This window comes from Stenella coeruleoalba (assembly GCF_951394435.1).
Source record: "Stenella coeruleoalba genome assembly, chromosome: 5".
NCBI lineage: Eukaryota > Metazoa > Chordata > Mammalia > Artiodactyla > Delphinidae > Stenella > Stenella coeruleoalba.
In genome coordinates, this window is record NC_137150.1 from 125,636,643 (window position 1) to 125,653,114 (window position 16,472).

A 16,472-nucleotide genomic window follows, 5' to 3' on the forward strand; every position below is an offset into this window, starting at 1 on the left:
GATATTGCAGTATTCAGACTCCACTGCTGAGAAAGCACTCAATAAAAAACGTATTATTTTCTGTCCTCCCGTAACACTTATGACGTGGTATTTGAGGCCTTTCCAGGTGGGACTCATTCTCTCTTTCCTCAAGACTGTGAGCTCCTTAGCAGCAAAGACTTGATCTTGTTCATCATTGTCCTCCAGCAGCCGCATATTGTAGCTATTTGACAAATGCCTTGACTGGGGGACAGATAACTGAGTGAATCAATTATTCACATAGGGTGTCACAGAATTTTTTTTAAAAAGTACTCCTTTTGTGTGTGTGTATCTTTAGCAAGGAGCAAAAGAGGCAGATAGTTGGGGCAAGAATGAGAAAAGAGGGTGCCAACAACTTTTCTTGTAAAGCATTAAATCTTTCTTGTTACTCCCAGAAAAACTGGCGTTAAGCCTGTTGTTGAATCTGTATCCTTTCTCCTTGCTTGACTAGAGTATAGCTCTCACATTTTTGCCATTTTGACTTTCCTTTCTGGGTCCTCTGTCCCTCTCCCGCCATGGGCATTAAGCTTCCATCACTGTCACCAAGGAAACAGCAGGGATGCTTATTCCTCACAGCTCTGCATATCTGAACTCTGGTTGCCTTTGTCCACTGAGCTAACTAAATTCTTCGTGTGCACACCACTAAATCAACTGTCTTCTACACAGAACTTTAACATTATTCTACGTTAAAAAAAAAAAAAAAGTGTAACTATTTCTTCTCTTGGGAATGGTCTTTTTCCAGACCTGTCAGTACTGTTGAATGCAGCGGACATTTTCGGTCCCTAGGAGTAAATATAAAAATTGCCTGTTTAGCCCTTGCACTGTGTGCACTGTAAGTGCGGGTCAATTTTAAAGCACTGCAACAGAGCATTCATAATGGGTTTCGCTTTTAAAAGCACTGTAGACCAAAAATAAACCTGACAAAGGGCAGCTGTAGAGTTTTAACATGTGGAAAACTCCACAGGCGGCAGTTATATAACTGGAAAGAAACATGATAAATATTTCACACCGTTAGATGAACTTCTGACACGTGAAAAGCAAAGAACACAAAACACACCTCAACTCTCCAAAGAAGCAGAAAGCTTACACCGAGAAGAGGCCAAGGCGATTGCTAAAATCTGAGTCCTGCCTTCCAGCTCGAGTCTTGATTGCTTTTTCCCCCCTTCGCCTCCAAGGCGGAGCCGGCGAACCCCATCTCCCCGGAGCGCCTACCCCGCAGGTTCGCGGGTTGGCCAGAAATTTTCCAAAGATCTCCACCCTTAGGCTGAAAACCCCCAGAGAAGTTTTGTGCCAAGGTGGGGAAGAGAGGAGTCGGAGCAAGGCAGGCGCAGTCCCCCCTCCTCCGCGCCCCACCCCCAAGCCCTGCGGCCAGCGCCTCCCGCGCCCGGGCTCCTCGCCCTGGGGGACAGCTGGCAGCCCCGCGCCGGACCAGACACAAAGCCGATCAATCCCGGCGGCGCGGGGGCGGGGGCCGCCCGCCCCGCCAGGGCTTCCCTTCCGCCCGTCGCCTCCTCCGGCCCCCTCATTAGGACCCAGCCGATACCTCGTCCGGCTTCCTCGGCCCGCCCCGTCCCAACCTCCCCACACGCCCCACCCCGCGAAAGAAAAAGAACTGTCCAGACCCCCCCAGGTCCCCGGTTAGGCCAGACCCGCCTCTAGGGAGCCGGTTAAGAAGACGCCCCTGGAAGGGGGAAACTGACATGCCATCAGGCCCCGCCCCTCCCCTCCCCTGCAAGAGTGTCTCTGCTCCCGCCCCGAGAAGTTCAGTGCCCCCCCGGGCTGTCTCCCGCGCTTCCGCGCTCCCGCCGCCGGGACCCTCGGCTTCCGAGGAGTCGGCAGCTCCCGACCCCGCGAAGATGGCGAGGAGGAGCCGCCACCGCCTCCTCCTGTTGCTGCTGCGCTACCTGGTGGTCGCCCTGGACTGTAAGTTGCTGGGGTACCGCCACCCTCCCACCCACTCCTGCTGAGACCAGCTCCCCCAAACCTCCAGCCCCTACTACGCTCGGCGCTGGCGGAGGGCTTTCTCTGGGGTCCCGGACGGAAGGTCTGCCGCGGGGCAGCTGACTTGACACCCAGCGAGCCCAGAATTCGAGGGTGCCGTCTGCGGCGGGGGGCCGGAGGTCTTCAGTTTAGTGTAAATCTCATCTGATTTTGTTAGTTCTAGTTAGAGAAAGTTAAGGGTCCACACCAGCAGGTTCTCATCTTGCAAAGTTGGGTTGAGTTTTCAAAGACACGGAAACGTGTATAGAATGCAAAACTCACTAACTCCTTAGAAGATGCTAAGATCCCAAGATGGCATCACTCGGAGGCAGGCGCCGGCCACACGCTTAGCACTAGAGCAGGGGGCACTATTAGAATTGTCATGGCTTTTGAGGGTCCCAATTGTGCCGCTAATGTGCAGTGCACTTTTGGGACGCGTGGTGGGAGGGAATTCCTGGCTGTTGAGCCAGAATTACTTGTATCCTCTCCACCTGTACATCTACATTCAGTTAGAGGAGTCTGGTCTGGGCGCTCCAGCCAGCTGCTGTGTCCTCAGGGTACGTCAACGGGATTGTTAGAAAGATACAGAAGCTCTGATGCAGTAGCGGGAGACGTCCCAAAGCCAACTTCACGGGATGGTTCTAAACAGGATTTTCACGGATTCTGGGCTCATAAGATTTAAAATCCTGGGAATGTTTCCTATTATTTTGTTTTTCTCGCATTAACTTTTTAGAAAAAAATGGAGGAGATTACAATAGATCTTTAGCACACTTAAGAAACGAAGTTTTCCTTTTTCTTTCGTTTTTCCTTTTTTTCTTTTTACTTTCCTTTTATTTATTTTTAATAGAATGCATTATTGTTGTTGCTATTCAAGTTCTGATAATATAATACTTAAAATAACCTGCAGGTTGCGTGTCTAATAGCATAAAACAATGACTCTTTCTCGAGCTCTCATTGCCTGAGTATTGCTCAGCTCAACGTGGTGTGAGTTTTTGTCCCTGAGTGGGGAAAGAAGGTGCAAGTTGTCTCAGTGAAGGGGGCATGTGCTGACCTATATTATAGGAAATCAAACCAAGAAGTCAAGGCTTCACAATAAAAACCATTACGCAATTTTGACATATCAATTGGTATCATGTTGAACACACAGACAAAAAAATCACTAATGCCGAAAGGCAACAAAGAGGCAGACTGGAGGAATTGTAACAAAACTACTGGAAAAGTTATGTATTTCACTGACAGTCTTAAATTTGAAATAAAAAGGACTGACTTTAGTGTAGAATTATCACTAATTAAAAACAGAGAAAATTATTTTACTCTGGTATTCCTACACAGTAATCAAAATAGAAACAATACACCCTAAGTTTGAAACTGTAGCCAAGAATAACCCAGAGGCAAACACAGGCTTAGATGAATAGGCAGAATAAGCGCTTTTTCAAGCTTTGGGTAAAGCTAACACTTTGGCCCTCCTAACCCTGACTCCTACAGGGGATTAATTTGGAAGTGTGCAGGGATCTTTTCTGTATTGTTCCTGGGATGCCAAAAGGTCTGGTATTGCAAGAATGTTTTATTTGCTTTTTTAAAATTTTTATAACAGTTTAGACTTAAAGAAAAATTACAAAGATGGTATAGAGAGTTCCCATATACACCACACCCACTTTCCCCTATTATTAATATTTTACATTAGTGTGATACATTTGTCACAATTAAGGAACCAATACTGATACATTATTATTAACTGAAGTCCATACTTTTTTCAGATTTCCTTCATTCTTCCCTGATGTTCTTTTCTGCTCCAGGATCCCATCCAGGACACCACAGTACATTTAGTAATCCTGTATGTATCCTTAGGCTCCTCTTAGCTGTGACAGTTTCTCAGACTTCCCTTGTTTTGTTATTACCTTGGCAGGTTTGAGGCGTATTGGCAAAATATTTTGTAGAATGTCCCTCAATTGGTATTTCTCTGATATTTTTCTCATGACTAGACTGGGTTTATGGTTTTTTTTGGAGGGCGATCTCCGAGGTGAAGTATCATTTTCATCACATCATATCAAGGGTACATACTGTGACCATGACTTATCACTGTTGATGTTAAGCTTTATCACCTGGTCGGGTAGTGTATGCCAGGTATCTCCATGGGTTACCTTCCCCCCCACTTTCCATACTGTATTTTTTGGAAGGAAATCACTATGTACAACTCACACTTAAGGAAGAAGCGTTATACTCCACCTCCTTGAGAGTGGAGTAGCTCCATAAATTACTTGGAATTTCTCTGCTTGAGAGATGTCTCTCCCCCCACTTCATTCATTCATTCATTCATCTATTTTTTTTTATGTCAGCATAAGCTCATCAATATTTATTTTGCACTTTGGATAACAGTCCAATACTATTTTATTTATTTTAGATTGTCAGCTTTGGCCATTGGGAGTTCTTAAAATTGGTTCCTGTGTCCCTTTGACATCCCCCCATCATTGTGTATATATGTGTGTTTGTTTGTTTGTTTTTGGCACTTCCTTACTTTCTGGTTCCACAAAGTGCTCCAGGCTGATCCTATATATTTTCTGCTCCAGTTCCAGAATCAGCCACTGCTCCAAGGAGCCCTGGTTCCTTTGATTGGAGAATGGTATTAGAAACCAAGATCTGGGCACTAGGTACATTCATTGCTTTTAGGGTGTTGTTGAAAAAACAAGAATGTTCTTCGAGGCTAAGTTTCACCCCACCGTCCTATTTTTGATTTATCCACTCAGGTTTCACATCCAGATCCAAAAACTGTACTGAAGGCTTACCTATGTATCACACTGTTCCTAGGACTTTCCTGTATGTTTTCTCTTTTTAAGTTCTCAACAAATGCATGAGATAGAACATATCTTCAACTTACAGGTAGGGACCCTAAGGCTCAGGAAAGCTAAGTTACTTGTCTGGGCTCACTTATCTAGGCTGGAAAGAGGTGGCACTGGGATTTGAAGATCAGAGACTTTGTTGCATAGATAGCTGGCCTTCACTCTCATTTTTCTGAACACTTAACTCTTTTTATCATCTTCATTCAAGAAAAGACAGTGGATTCCTTATGCTCTAATTATATCTCATCTTCTTGATATTCATCCCAAATACGACTGTACCACTCTTTTGTCTCAATCCTAATATGTATAATATCATGCTCATTCCCATTCTTTCCTTTTACTTCTATCTGTCAATATTCTTTATTTCTTTTTGGTAGTCAGGAGGATTGCTTTTTGTTGTTGTTACTTAAATTATGATTTCAGTGTACCTGTTGATAGATGGACATTTATTTGTGTGTTTAGTTGAATTATATTTTTCTTTCCCACTAAAATAGAAGCTCCATGTGGGAAGAAATTTCTTGATGTTTGCTCACTACTGTATGTCCAGTGCTGAGCAAAGTGCTTGGTTAATAGTACGGGTAAATATACACCTGTCGAAGGGGAAGGGGATAAGGTGGAGTGGGTGGAAGAAATGTATGGATAGAGTTAATGATTGTATTATAAATCATGAAGCCCTAACTTATTCTGCGTAGGTGAGATGTCAGAAAAGGAGTTGAATGTGAATGAGAGCAGTGTGCTGTTCTTGGCAATACACATCTGGTGGCAGCTTGTCCTCAGATCTAGACTGGAACCCAAGCCAGGCAACTTGGCCTGAGTTTGTAATCTCTCATCAACTGTCAAGGACCGTGGAGGCAGAGAGAGGTTTGGATCTTCTGCAGAATTACAAGGTTCTGCCTCTATGATGGAATTGACCCAAAACAGCACTCCAGGAAACCGGTGCCAGGAAAATTCTGCCCTCTGTCAACATTGTTAAGAGCAAAGCATCATAATCAACTAGCTGAAGAGAACTGGTTCCATCTTGACATAGTCAAGATGAATGCAAAGGTCAAATTGTGCTTGCTGGTAGACCTGATAATCATTTTAAGACAGTAACAGACATGACATTAAAAAGGAAGATGTCAAAAGCAAAAATATCAGCATAAAGAGAACAGTGAGTTCCCTATGGCTGAGGACACTCATTTACCCCTCCACATGAGCAGTTCAATGAGAGAAGCCCATGTGTATTTACACACATTTGCTCTGCCCATGGTTTCTATCACACTGTCTTCCTCCAGTGGGCCTCTTTGGTGGAGAAGATGTATTAGACCATAGAGGCAAGAGCCACTGTGTTTGTTAAAGTCAGACCAGCAGAAATCTGTAAAAGCCATTGTTTAAAATAACATTTCTTTACATCCCATAACAATGTAGTGACACCACTGCTGAGCCGATACTACAGGCTACCTGTATTGCCAGATTGATGTTTTTTTAAAAATAAATTTATTTATTTTATTTTTGGATGGGTCTTCGTTGCTGCGCGTGGGCTTTCTCTGGTTGCAGCCAGCAGGGGCTACTCCTCGTTGCGTGCGCGCAGGCTTTTCACTGCAGTGGCTTCTCTTGTTGCGGAGCACGGCCTCTACGCACGCAGGCTTCAGTAGTTGTGGCACGTGGGCTCAGTAGTTGTGGCTCGTGGGCTCTAGAGTGCAGGCTCAGTAGTTGTGTCGCACGGGCTTAGTTGCTCTGCGGCATGTGGGATTTTCCCGGACCGGGGCTCGAACCCCTGCCCCCTGCACTGGCAGGCGGATTCTTAACCACTGCGCCACCAGGGAAGCCCTCCCAGATTGACGTTTCGAGGAAGATGAGGGTGAGTCAGAATCTGGGTCAAGTGCTTTCTTTGGCAAAAAAAGAAAAAGAAAACTTAAAACTGAGCACTACTTTCTTGGAAGGTGTTACTGAGGTTAGAACTCAGGGAAAAAAAGCCCAACTATATTAGTTTCCTATTGTCACAGTAACAAATTACGATAAATTTAATGCCGCACAAATTTATTATCTTAAATTTCTAGAGGTCAGAAGTGTGAAATAGGTCTCACTGGGCTAAAATCGAGGTATGGGAAGGGCAGTGTTCCTTCTGGAGGGTCTAGGGGAGAATCTGTTTCTGTGTGTTTTCCAGCTTCTAGAGGCCAGCCATGGCCCCATTCCTCCAGATGCAAAGCCAGCGATGCCAGGCTGCCATATCTCTGGTTCTCTCTCTTCTGCCTCCCTCTTCCACTTATAAGGACCACTAAAATTGCATCAGGCCCACCTGGGTAATCCAGAATAATCTACTCATCTCAAGATCAGCTGGTTAGCGACTCTAATTCCATCTGCAACCTTATTTCCTATTTACCATGTAAGGTAACATATTTATAGGTTCCTGGAATTAGGATGTGGACACCTTGCCGGGGGTGGGGGGGATTATTTTGCCTACCACAGGAACCAAAATTAGGATGTGGGTAATCGGTGTTGTGGCCAAGAACGTTCTAGAGCCTATGGAGCAACCATAACTCTTCCCTTTAAATTATACTTCATAGTGTTATAGATTTGCATTTTTTGAGCTGTATTTCAGATGGCATAGTGTAGTGGTAAAGAGGACGTACTCTGATGCTGAGCTCTGCTCACTTACTAGCTTTGTGACTTTGTACAAGTTATTTGACTTTTGTGTGGGTTAGTTGACCCATCTGTAATGGTGACAATCCCAATAACAGTACTTACCTCATAGAGGTTTAGGGAGAAAGAAATGTGTTCACATGTATAAAGCATTTAAAAAACTGTTACTGTTATTATTGTTAAAATTTGGGGGCAATGAAGTTAAACATTCATATTATCACTTATAATGGATTTCTGACATTTTTGAGAGTCATAGACAAAGAATAGGCTGTTTCATAAGTACTGTACTAGTTTAAACAGCCTGTTTTATTTACTTTTATTATTTTAAGAGTTTATTTTAGGGAATTCCCTGGCGGTCTAATGGTTAGGACTCCACGCTTCCACTGCAGTGGGCACTGGTTCAATCCCTGGTCGGGAATTAAGATTCCACAAGCCGTGCAGCATGGCCAAAAAGTAAAATAAAATAACTAAAATGTTAGATTAAAAACTTTAAAATGTTAAAAAAGAATTTTTTTAGAATGTGTTTTTTTAAGTTTTATTACAGAATACACACACATACATCTCTATCTATCTATGAAAAGATTATACTCGTAACCAGGTAAAGAAGATGAGGGAGACCATTTCTGATGGCGCCAGCAGCATGCACAGATGTCCCTGGGGGAGAGCGTTCAGGAAGAGGGTGAAGGAATAAAATAAGTTCTTTAAGGCCAGAGTATGGAGAGCAGGGGAGGGTGAGAGGCAGCAGCCAGGCGGTGGAGGGCTTTGTGAGACACAGTTAGGATTTTGAATTTATCCTAAAGTAAGGAGAAGCCATTGAAGGCTTTTAAATGCTGAATATCCGTCAGATTTGCATTTCAAAAAGGGAACCCAGTGGATGGAGGATAGAGAATGGGCAGAATGGGTAGGTGGGAAGTTGGAAGTGGGGAGACCAGTGATTGGAGTGGTCCAGGCAATTACGTCCTAAGTATGTCTTTTATATAGTTTACTGAAATATATACATACACAAACGTATATCATTAAACATATACATATACCCACAGAAAATTGTTTTATTATTTGAAATGTAGTTAATTAATCAGGGATTTGAGAAAAATTGTTCTTTGGTTTTTAAGGATTTTTTTTAAAAAATCATGTATACTGGAGGTGTTTCCAACTTTCTGTTCAGCTCCCAGCATATAAACGTAAAACAGTAGCTCTTTGGGTTACTATTTCTCTTCTTTCAGTGTTGTTCTCTTTTCCAATACCTGAGTTTGTCTTCCATCAGTATTGTTTTAAGTGTTTTTAGAGTTTCACCAAGTTGCCACCCTTTGGAGGGTGACTTGATTAGCTGTGATGGGAAGAAGAGTGGCCTTCTATATTACTAAGGGTATGAGTGTGTGCATGAGAGAGAGAGAGAGAGAGAGAGAGAGAGAGAAAGAGAGAGAGAGAGGATGTGTGTGCTCAAATGAATGCCTGCTGACAGGCCCACAGAACCTTACTGAGGATCTTCAAACCAATGAGTGGGTCAGCAGTGTTCTGCAGTTTGAATTGTTCTTATGTTTTATGAGGAGAGAAGCAGAACACTGTCCTGGACCTACCTAGTCCTGTGAAGTAGGTCAGGAACTGCTCTCTTAAAGGGAACCCTCCTACACTGTTGATGGGAATATAAATTGGTGCAGTCACTATGGAAGCAGTATGGAGGTTCCTTAAAAAACTAAAAATAGACTTACCATATGATCCAGCAATCCCATTCCTGGGCACAGATCCGGAAAAGACAAAACTCTAATTTGAAAAGATACAGGCATCCCAGTGTTCATTGAAGCTCTATTTACAATAGCCAAGACATGGAAGCAACCTAAATGTCCATTGACAGATGAATAGATAAAGAAGATGTGGTAAATATACACAGTGGAATATTACTCAGCCATAAAAAGAATGAAATAATGCAGTAAATCAGACAGAGAAATATAAATAGCATATAATATCACTTATATGTGGAATCTAAAATGAACTTATTTCCAAAACAGAAATAGACTTACAGACATAGAAAACAAACTTGTGGTTACTAAAAAGGAAGGGCGGGGAGGGGTAAATTAGGAGTTTGGGATTAATAGATTCACACTACTATATATAAAATAGATAAACAACAAGGACGTACCATGCAGCACAGGGAACTATATTCAATATCTTATAATAAGCCTATAATGGAAAAGAATCTGAAAAAGAATATATATATATATATATATATATATATATATACTTTGTTGTATACCTGAAACTAACACAACATTGTAAGTCAACTATACTTCAATAAAAAAATAATAATTTAAAAAATATATTTTTCGGAAACAATTTTGAACGGTTCCCGAAGTACAACCACTGAACTGTATAGTGTTCTAAAGGACAGAATTCGACGAGTACTGATTAAACCATAATTTTCCTCCCAGAAATTCTGTAAAACTATTGAAAATAGAGGTAAACACTTCATTTTGCTCTAAGTAAACGGGTCATTCATGCCTGTTCAACTGCGTTCTCCAGGTCTTCAAAGGATCTCCTACTGCTGTTGTTGACATTGCTAACAGCCCACTGGGAAAGAAACTTTGTGGAGAAAAATGTCAAATATTTCCTTCTAGAAACTGGAAGTGGGGAAACGTACAAGAGGGGACTCTATGTGAGTAAATAAAGTGCTCTTGAATGATTTAAAAAAGAAAAAGAGCTACTCTCTTAGCTTTCCACTGTCTGGGCTCCAAAAGCCCTGAGCAAGCATCCTCGTGAGCATAACTGACATGAGTTTTAGTCCTTAACTAAAGAGTCTTGTCTTTCTCTCTCTCTCATGTCATTGGACTCAAGATTTTATTTGTTTCGTTGGATTTTCTATTTTGTTTTAGTCTTCAAAGTGCCTCACAGGGACATTTTGGGACAAATTTGTCTTTATATTTGTACAGAGTGAAGAAGCCTAGCTGGTCTCTCTCCTTTATGCAAGGTGTTTCCGGTTTGCTGGCTCACATCTTGTGAAAAGAGTCACCTGCTGTTTTCAGTTTTAGCTTTTCTCACACTATGAAAACTTGCTCAATACTTTATGATGGACGTGATCAAAGACAAAAATAGATCACTGTTAAATGCATCTACTTACATGTTCAACTAGCATAATTTATGTATATGGTGAATTCGAACATCACAGAAAAGTCATCAAATGAGAACTGTCTCCTTTACAGTCCTCCTGATTTTTATTCCACTCCCACTCTTTTAATCTGATTGTTTAATTGAGGTATAGTTGATGTACAATATTATATAAGTTTCAGATATACGACATTCACAATTTTTAAAGGTTATACTCGGTTTATAGTTATTATACAATATTGGTTATATTCCCTGTGCTGTACAATATATCCTTGTAGCTTGTTTATCGTATGCATAGTAGGTTGTACCTCTTAATCTCCTACCCCTATGTTGTCCCTTTCCCTCACTCCCTCCGCTCGTAACCACTAGTTCATTCTCTATACCTGTGAGTCTGTTTCCTTTTTGTTATATTCACTAGTTTGTTTTATTTTTTAGATTCCACATATAAGTGATATTATACAGTATTTGTCTTTCTCTGATTTATTTCACTAAGCATAATACTCTCCAAGTCCACCCATGTTGTTGCAAATGACAAATTTTCATTCTCTTTTTATGGCTGAGTAATATTGCATTGTGTTTGTGTGTGTGTGTGTGTGTGTGTGTGTATGAGACATCTTCTTTATCCATTCATCTGTTGATAGACACTTAGGTTGCTTCTATATCTTGGCTACTGTAAATAATGCTGCTATGAACATCGGGGTGCATGTATCTTTTTGAATTAGTGTTTTTGTTTTCTTCAGATATATGCCCTGAAATGGAATTGCTGCATCACATGGTAGCTCTGTTTTTAGTTTTTTGAGGAACCCGCATGCTGTTTTTCACAGTGCTTGCACCAATTTACATTCCTACCAATAGTGTATAAGGGTTCTCTTTTCTCTACTTCCTCATCAATGAAGTAGCCCACTCTTAAGTTTCTTGCATGTGATTCCAGAAAAATCATGGGGCGGGGAATGTAGTTCCAGCATATATGAGCATACCTGTATAGTTTCTTTAAAAATAAAAATTACTGTGCTTAATGTTCTGCAACTTCCAACAGATCAAATCATATTGTGTATAATATTCTGTGCTTTCCTACAAAGTATCTATTTTTACCAGTAACTAAAGCCACAACCCAAAGCTGGGTCACCAAACAGGACTCATGATAACATCTTGAAGAGGCCTTTTTAAAACCCTATGCCAAGATGCAGTAGGGACGATCTTCTAGTTAAAACCACTAAATATAAGTAGTGAAACCAAGTGCTATAACAAAACAGAGGGAAATAAACTCCCAAACCAGTGATCAAAACTAGAAAGAGAAAAATTCCAACCGAGACCCAGTGAAAAAATCCAAAGGAGAAAAGAGTAAGGGCCAGAGAGGACAGAGACAGCAGCACCAGCTAGGATTTACAGACAAGTGAAAGCTGCTGCTATTTTTAAAGGAGAGGAAAGAAGTAATGACCATGAATAAAATTGGAACACGTTGAGCTACTGGGAAAGTGCTAAATTTGAAAAGAGAGAATTGTGTTTATATTTTAAAAAAATGCTCTAGAGTCACTTTAAAATAGGAGTGGATTCTAATCAAAAGTAGAATGGACATATGAAATAAACAATGACTCAAGTGTAAATAAACACTGATCTATTCAATCCAATAATTTAATTACTGGTTATTATTATTTAATCCAATAATCTAAACACAGTGAGCTCTGCCATAAAATATATAAAAGTTTTACATAAACTGATTGGAGCTATGGTATCATTGTACTATGACGCCATATAATGCTTTCGGTCCCAGAAGAAGTCAGGTTCTTTTGTGTTTGTGCCGTGTGTGTGTGTGTGTGTGTGTGTGTGTGTGTGTCTGTAAGGGAGTGAACCTCTATGGCATTTTATCTAGATACAATGTTTCTCCTCCCAGCCTCCATCTCTCCTACTGTCATTGTCCTCCTTGTTCAAATGTTCTCCATGTTGCCAAACGCAAGTCCTCTCTGAAGGTCTAAGTCCAAAATCCCTTACCTCTTCTTTTTTTTTTTTTTTTGCGGTACGCGGGCCTCTCACTGTTGTGGCCTCTCCCATTGCGGAGCACAGGCTCCGGACGTGCAGGCTCAGCGGCCATGGCTCATGGGCCCAGCCACTCCGCGGCATGTGGGATCTTCCCGGACCGGGGCACGAACCTGTGTCCCCTGCATCGGCAGGCGGACTCTCAACCACTGCGCCACCAGGGAAGCACTCAAACTTTTTTTTTTGATTCCATATTCTACTTTTTTTTTTTTAAAGAGCATATGCCCCAATGTAAGTTTTTGGTTATAAATTATATACATGTATTTTTGTATCAATATATTACATTAATTATAAAATATACATAAAATAAATATTATATTAGATGCAAACACTAATACCTTTGGGCAGAAATGAAGTGGTGGTAGCCCTATATTACAGAGTTTGATAAAGGCTCTGTAATTAAAACACTGTGGGACTGGTACATGAAGAGACTGACAGACCGATGGAACAGAATATAAAGTCCAGAAATTGGCGCAAGTTCATTTATAAATTTAGGATAGATAGGGATAAAAATAGAGATCTATCTATCTAAACCTACCTTTCTATATGTCTGTATTTATCTATCTATCTATTTATCCACATATAAAATGGTAGCATCTCAAACCATTGAGAATTCTTATTAAATGTTGTTACAACAGTTGTGCAGTGATTTAAGGTAAATTGGATCTGAACCTGATAGTGTACATAGGGATAAAGTCCAAATGAATCAGAGATCTAAATGTAAGTAAGTAAGCAAATAAATAAGACCATTGCCCACAAACAAAACAAAACAAACAAAACAAAACAAACAAAACAAAACAGAACAAAGCATGGTACGTTCTTCTATGAATTAGACTATATATCCAAAGAGCATCTGCATGAAAAAAATAAAACACTATACACAAATCAAAAGATAAATGTCTAATTGGGAAAATATATTTGTAGTTTAATCCTCAACCAAAGAGTATTATCACTGATATAACAAAGAGCCCATAAAAATGGGAAGAGAATAAAAATATAAAGAACAAAATAGAAAAATGGTACATGGGCATGCTAACACACACACACACACACACACACACACACACACACACACACACACACACACACACACACACACACACACACACACACAAGCAAACCCCAGAGAGTTCCCAGAAGAAAAATTCAAATGATTCTTCAAGTATGAAGCTCTTTGGAATTCACTGGCCGTCTAGTGATAGGACTCCTTGCTTTCACTGCCAAGGCTCCAGGGTTCAATCCCTGGTCAGGGAACTAAGATCCCACAAGCTGCGCAGCCAAAAAAAAAAAAAAAAACTGATAAGTATGAAGCTCTGCTCAACATAATTTGAAATGTTAATTATTAAACCTTCACAAAGACTGCATCTCTTGTCTACCAGATTAGCAAAAACATATAACTCATCTGCATGTTCCTTTACTGAGGTTGTATGGAAATAGGCACTTTCACACACTCTTGATGGGCAGTGTAATGAGGTGTCTGCTCTGGAGTGGAATTCAGCAGTGTGTAGAAGAATTACATATCTACCCTTTGACTCATCCACCCCACTACTGGGAGCTTGTTCCAGAGCTGTATAAAACAGGACATGATTCATGCATAATATTATTTATTTCAAAATTATTTATTAAAAAAAGACTGAAAACAATCAAATACCCATCAGTAGGGGGTTGGCTGAATAAATAAAATGGTGTGCAATGTAGTCATGAAAAGGAATGAGGGCAGTCTCCATGTATGGATATAGTAAGTGAAAAAACCAAGGTACAGAACTGTATAGCTTCACATGCTACATTTTTCGTAAGAAAGAAATGCTGGGAAGTTAAATGAAAACTATTCACAATGGGTAGAAGAGACAGGAATAGAACAGATTTCTCTTAATAACTTATTACATAGATTTGATTTTGAAAACTTAAAGGTTTTATTTAAAAGATAAAATTCATTAAAGCATCCATCTGTGAAAATTGAAAACAGATGGAAAGAGATGAACCTACTGTATATCAAATCAGTGATATAACCACATAGAGGAAAGAAGCTCCAGTCTGAGCTTAGAAAATAATATTCCCCTGAATAGTAGGATATACTTTAGGGATGAATAAAGCTACAAATACTTTGTAAACTAAAGTAATTTAAAATAGTGGTTTTGTTCTTTTGAAACTACTTTGTATTACAGGACAATTCAAATCAGTAATTATATCGATATAGAAAGATAAAGATTTTCATTGTAGGAAAAAAGAGATACATGTATAATGTTTTTTAAAAAGGTAAGTTAAAGCCCTATAATGGTATATTTGATTTGAAAAATCACTATGAACTCATGATGCTTTTTTCAGATGCAAGAATCTGAAAAGGAATATATATATACATAAACATATATATGTATATATATATACAGTAACTGAATCACCTTGCTGTATACCTGAAACTAACATTATAAATCAACTATATTTAAATTTTAAAAAATGAAAGAAAAAGAAAAATACAAAAAAAAAAAGAAAGAACGACACATTTTCTGTGTCTGTCTACTAAAAAGGCCTAGATGAAATCACAACCTGTATCAGTCAGCTCTTATGAAGTAACAAAACCCACCCAAATCTCAGTAGTTTGCAACTATATGCATCATTTTTGCTGCTTTTCAATTTTGGTGGCTCCAGGTCAGCTGCAAAATCTCTGCTTTACATGTCTCATTCCTGGCCCCAGGCTGAAAGAGCTGCCCCTATTTGGGAGAGACAGTCCTTGTGGCCAAGGGCAAAGGCAGGAGGCAGAGCTAAGTCATGCAACAGCTCTGAAAGCATCCACTTAACATGATGGATGTCCACTGGTCAAAGCACGTCACATGGCCAGACCTGGAACTGGGGTAGGGGAGTGTATTCTGTCTGCCAGGATGCCCTGGAAATCATGCGATAATAAGTGGGAAGGGAATGAGTAGTTGGGAATAATAATATAATCTATTCTACAACCCCATAAAAATGATCACAAACAGACTGTGATCTAGATACCATTCCACATTAGCAGTGACTCGGGATCTTTGGAGGAGCATCTGATTCCGTGTTTAGAGTTGGGCATATAGGAGTGTGGGACATTTTGTTGCACCAGAAAGCAAGTTAGAACTCTCCGAGCTACTGAGGTTGTGTCTAAAAGACACAGGAATCAACATAAAAGGGCTCCCTTTGGCCAAATTAGAGGCAATTTGAGAATCAAAAAAATTTTTTTAAATATTGAATGCAATTGATTTAAAGATGTTGAATATATTTTTTAATGTATTAATTATGCAGATACCAAAAAGAGAGAGAAAGTCAAATAGAAAAAAAAAAAAAAAAGACACAGTTACCACGCTTTGGTCACCATCTGAACTAAGTCAGTTTCTTCTTACTCTGATATCTGGCAGTCAATAATAAGGCTTTGTCCTGCTTTCCTTTATGTTTGCATATGTAACCACATCCTTAATTGACAAGGAAAAGTTCTTCTTTATAGAATTCAAGCTAATAAATGCGCAAAGATAATAGAAAAAAATAGAATCTAATTATCATTATCCTGAAACTTGTAATTGGCTTAGGATATGATTATTAATGGGTAAAAACAGAAAAAATGTTGATGGGAAACTTTACAATGGAGGGATCAGTCTCTTTATCACCTGAAACCACTATTTAGTCTTAACATCATTAAAAGTGGCACAACCAAACATTCAGTGATATAATAGGAAGCATATAACATTCCCTATGTAGTATTTTTGACCATCCCTCAAAAAAAATAGTGACCTTTCCTTGAATCAACCCTCTAGACAAGCTAACTTCTTTTTGAAGGAGAGTAGATACATAGATTAAATGACCCCACAAGGCCACACACAAACTCAGAAACTGGGCTTTTCTACAGAATAACTGACCAGGTTT

The 16,472-nt window shown here is 40.0% G+C and overlaps 1 protein-coding gene across 2 annotated transcripts in view; it reads left to right on the plus strand.

The window, feature by feature from the left end:
* The first annotated feature begins 1,448 nt into the window (after positions 1-1,448).
* The window catches only part of JAM2 (junctional adhesion molecule 2), a 67,472-nt gene continuing 52,448 nt past the window's right edge, over positions 1,449-16,472 (plus strand). For both annotated transcript variants that reach the window (XM_079921901.1, XM_079921900.1), the window contains exon 1: positions 1,449-1,941. In XM_079921901.1, coding sequence (XP_079778027.1) covers positions 1,719-1,941 — 223 coding nt within the window. In that variant the 5' untranslated portion in view covers positions 1,449-1,718. The remainder of the gene's footprint in view (positions 1,942-16,472) is intronic.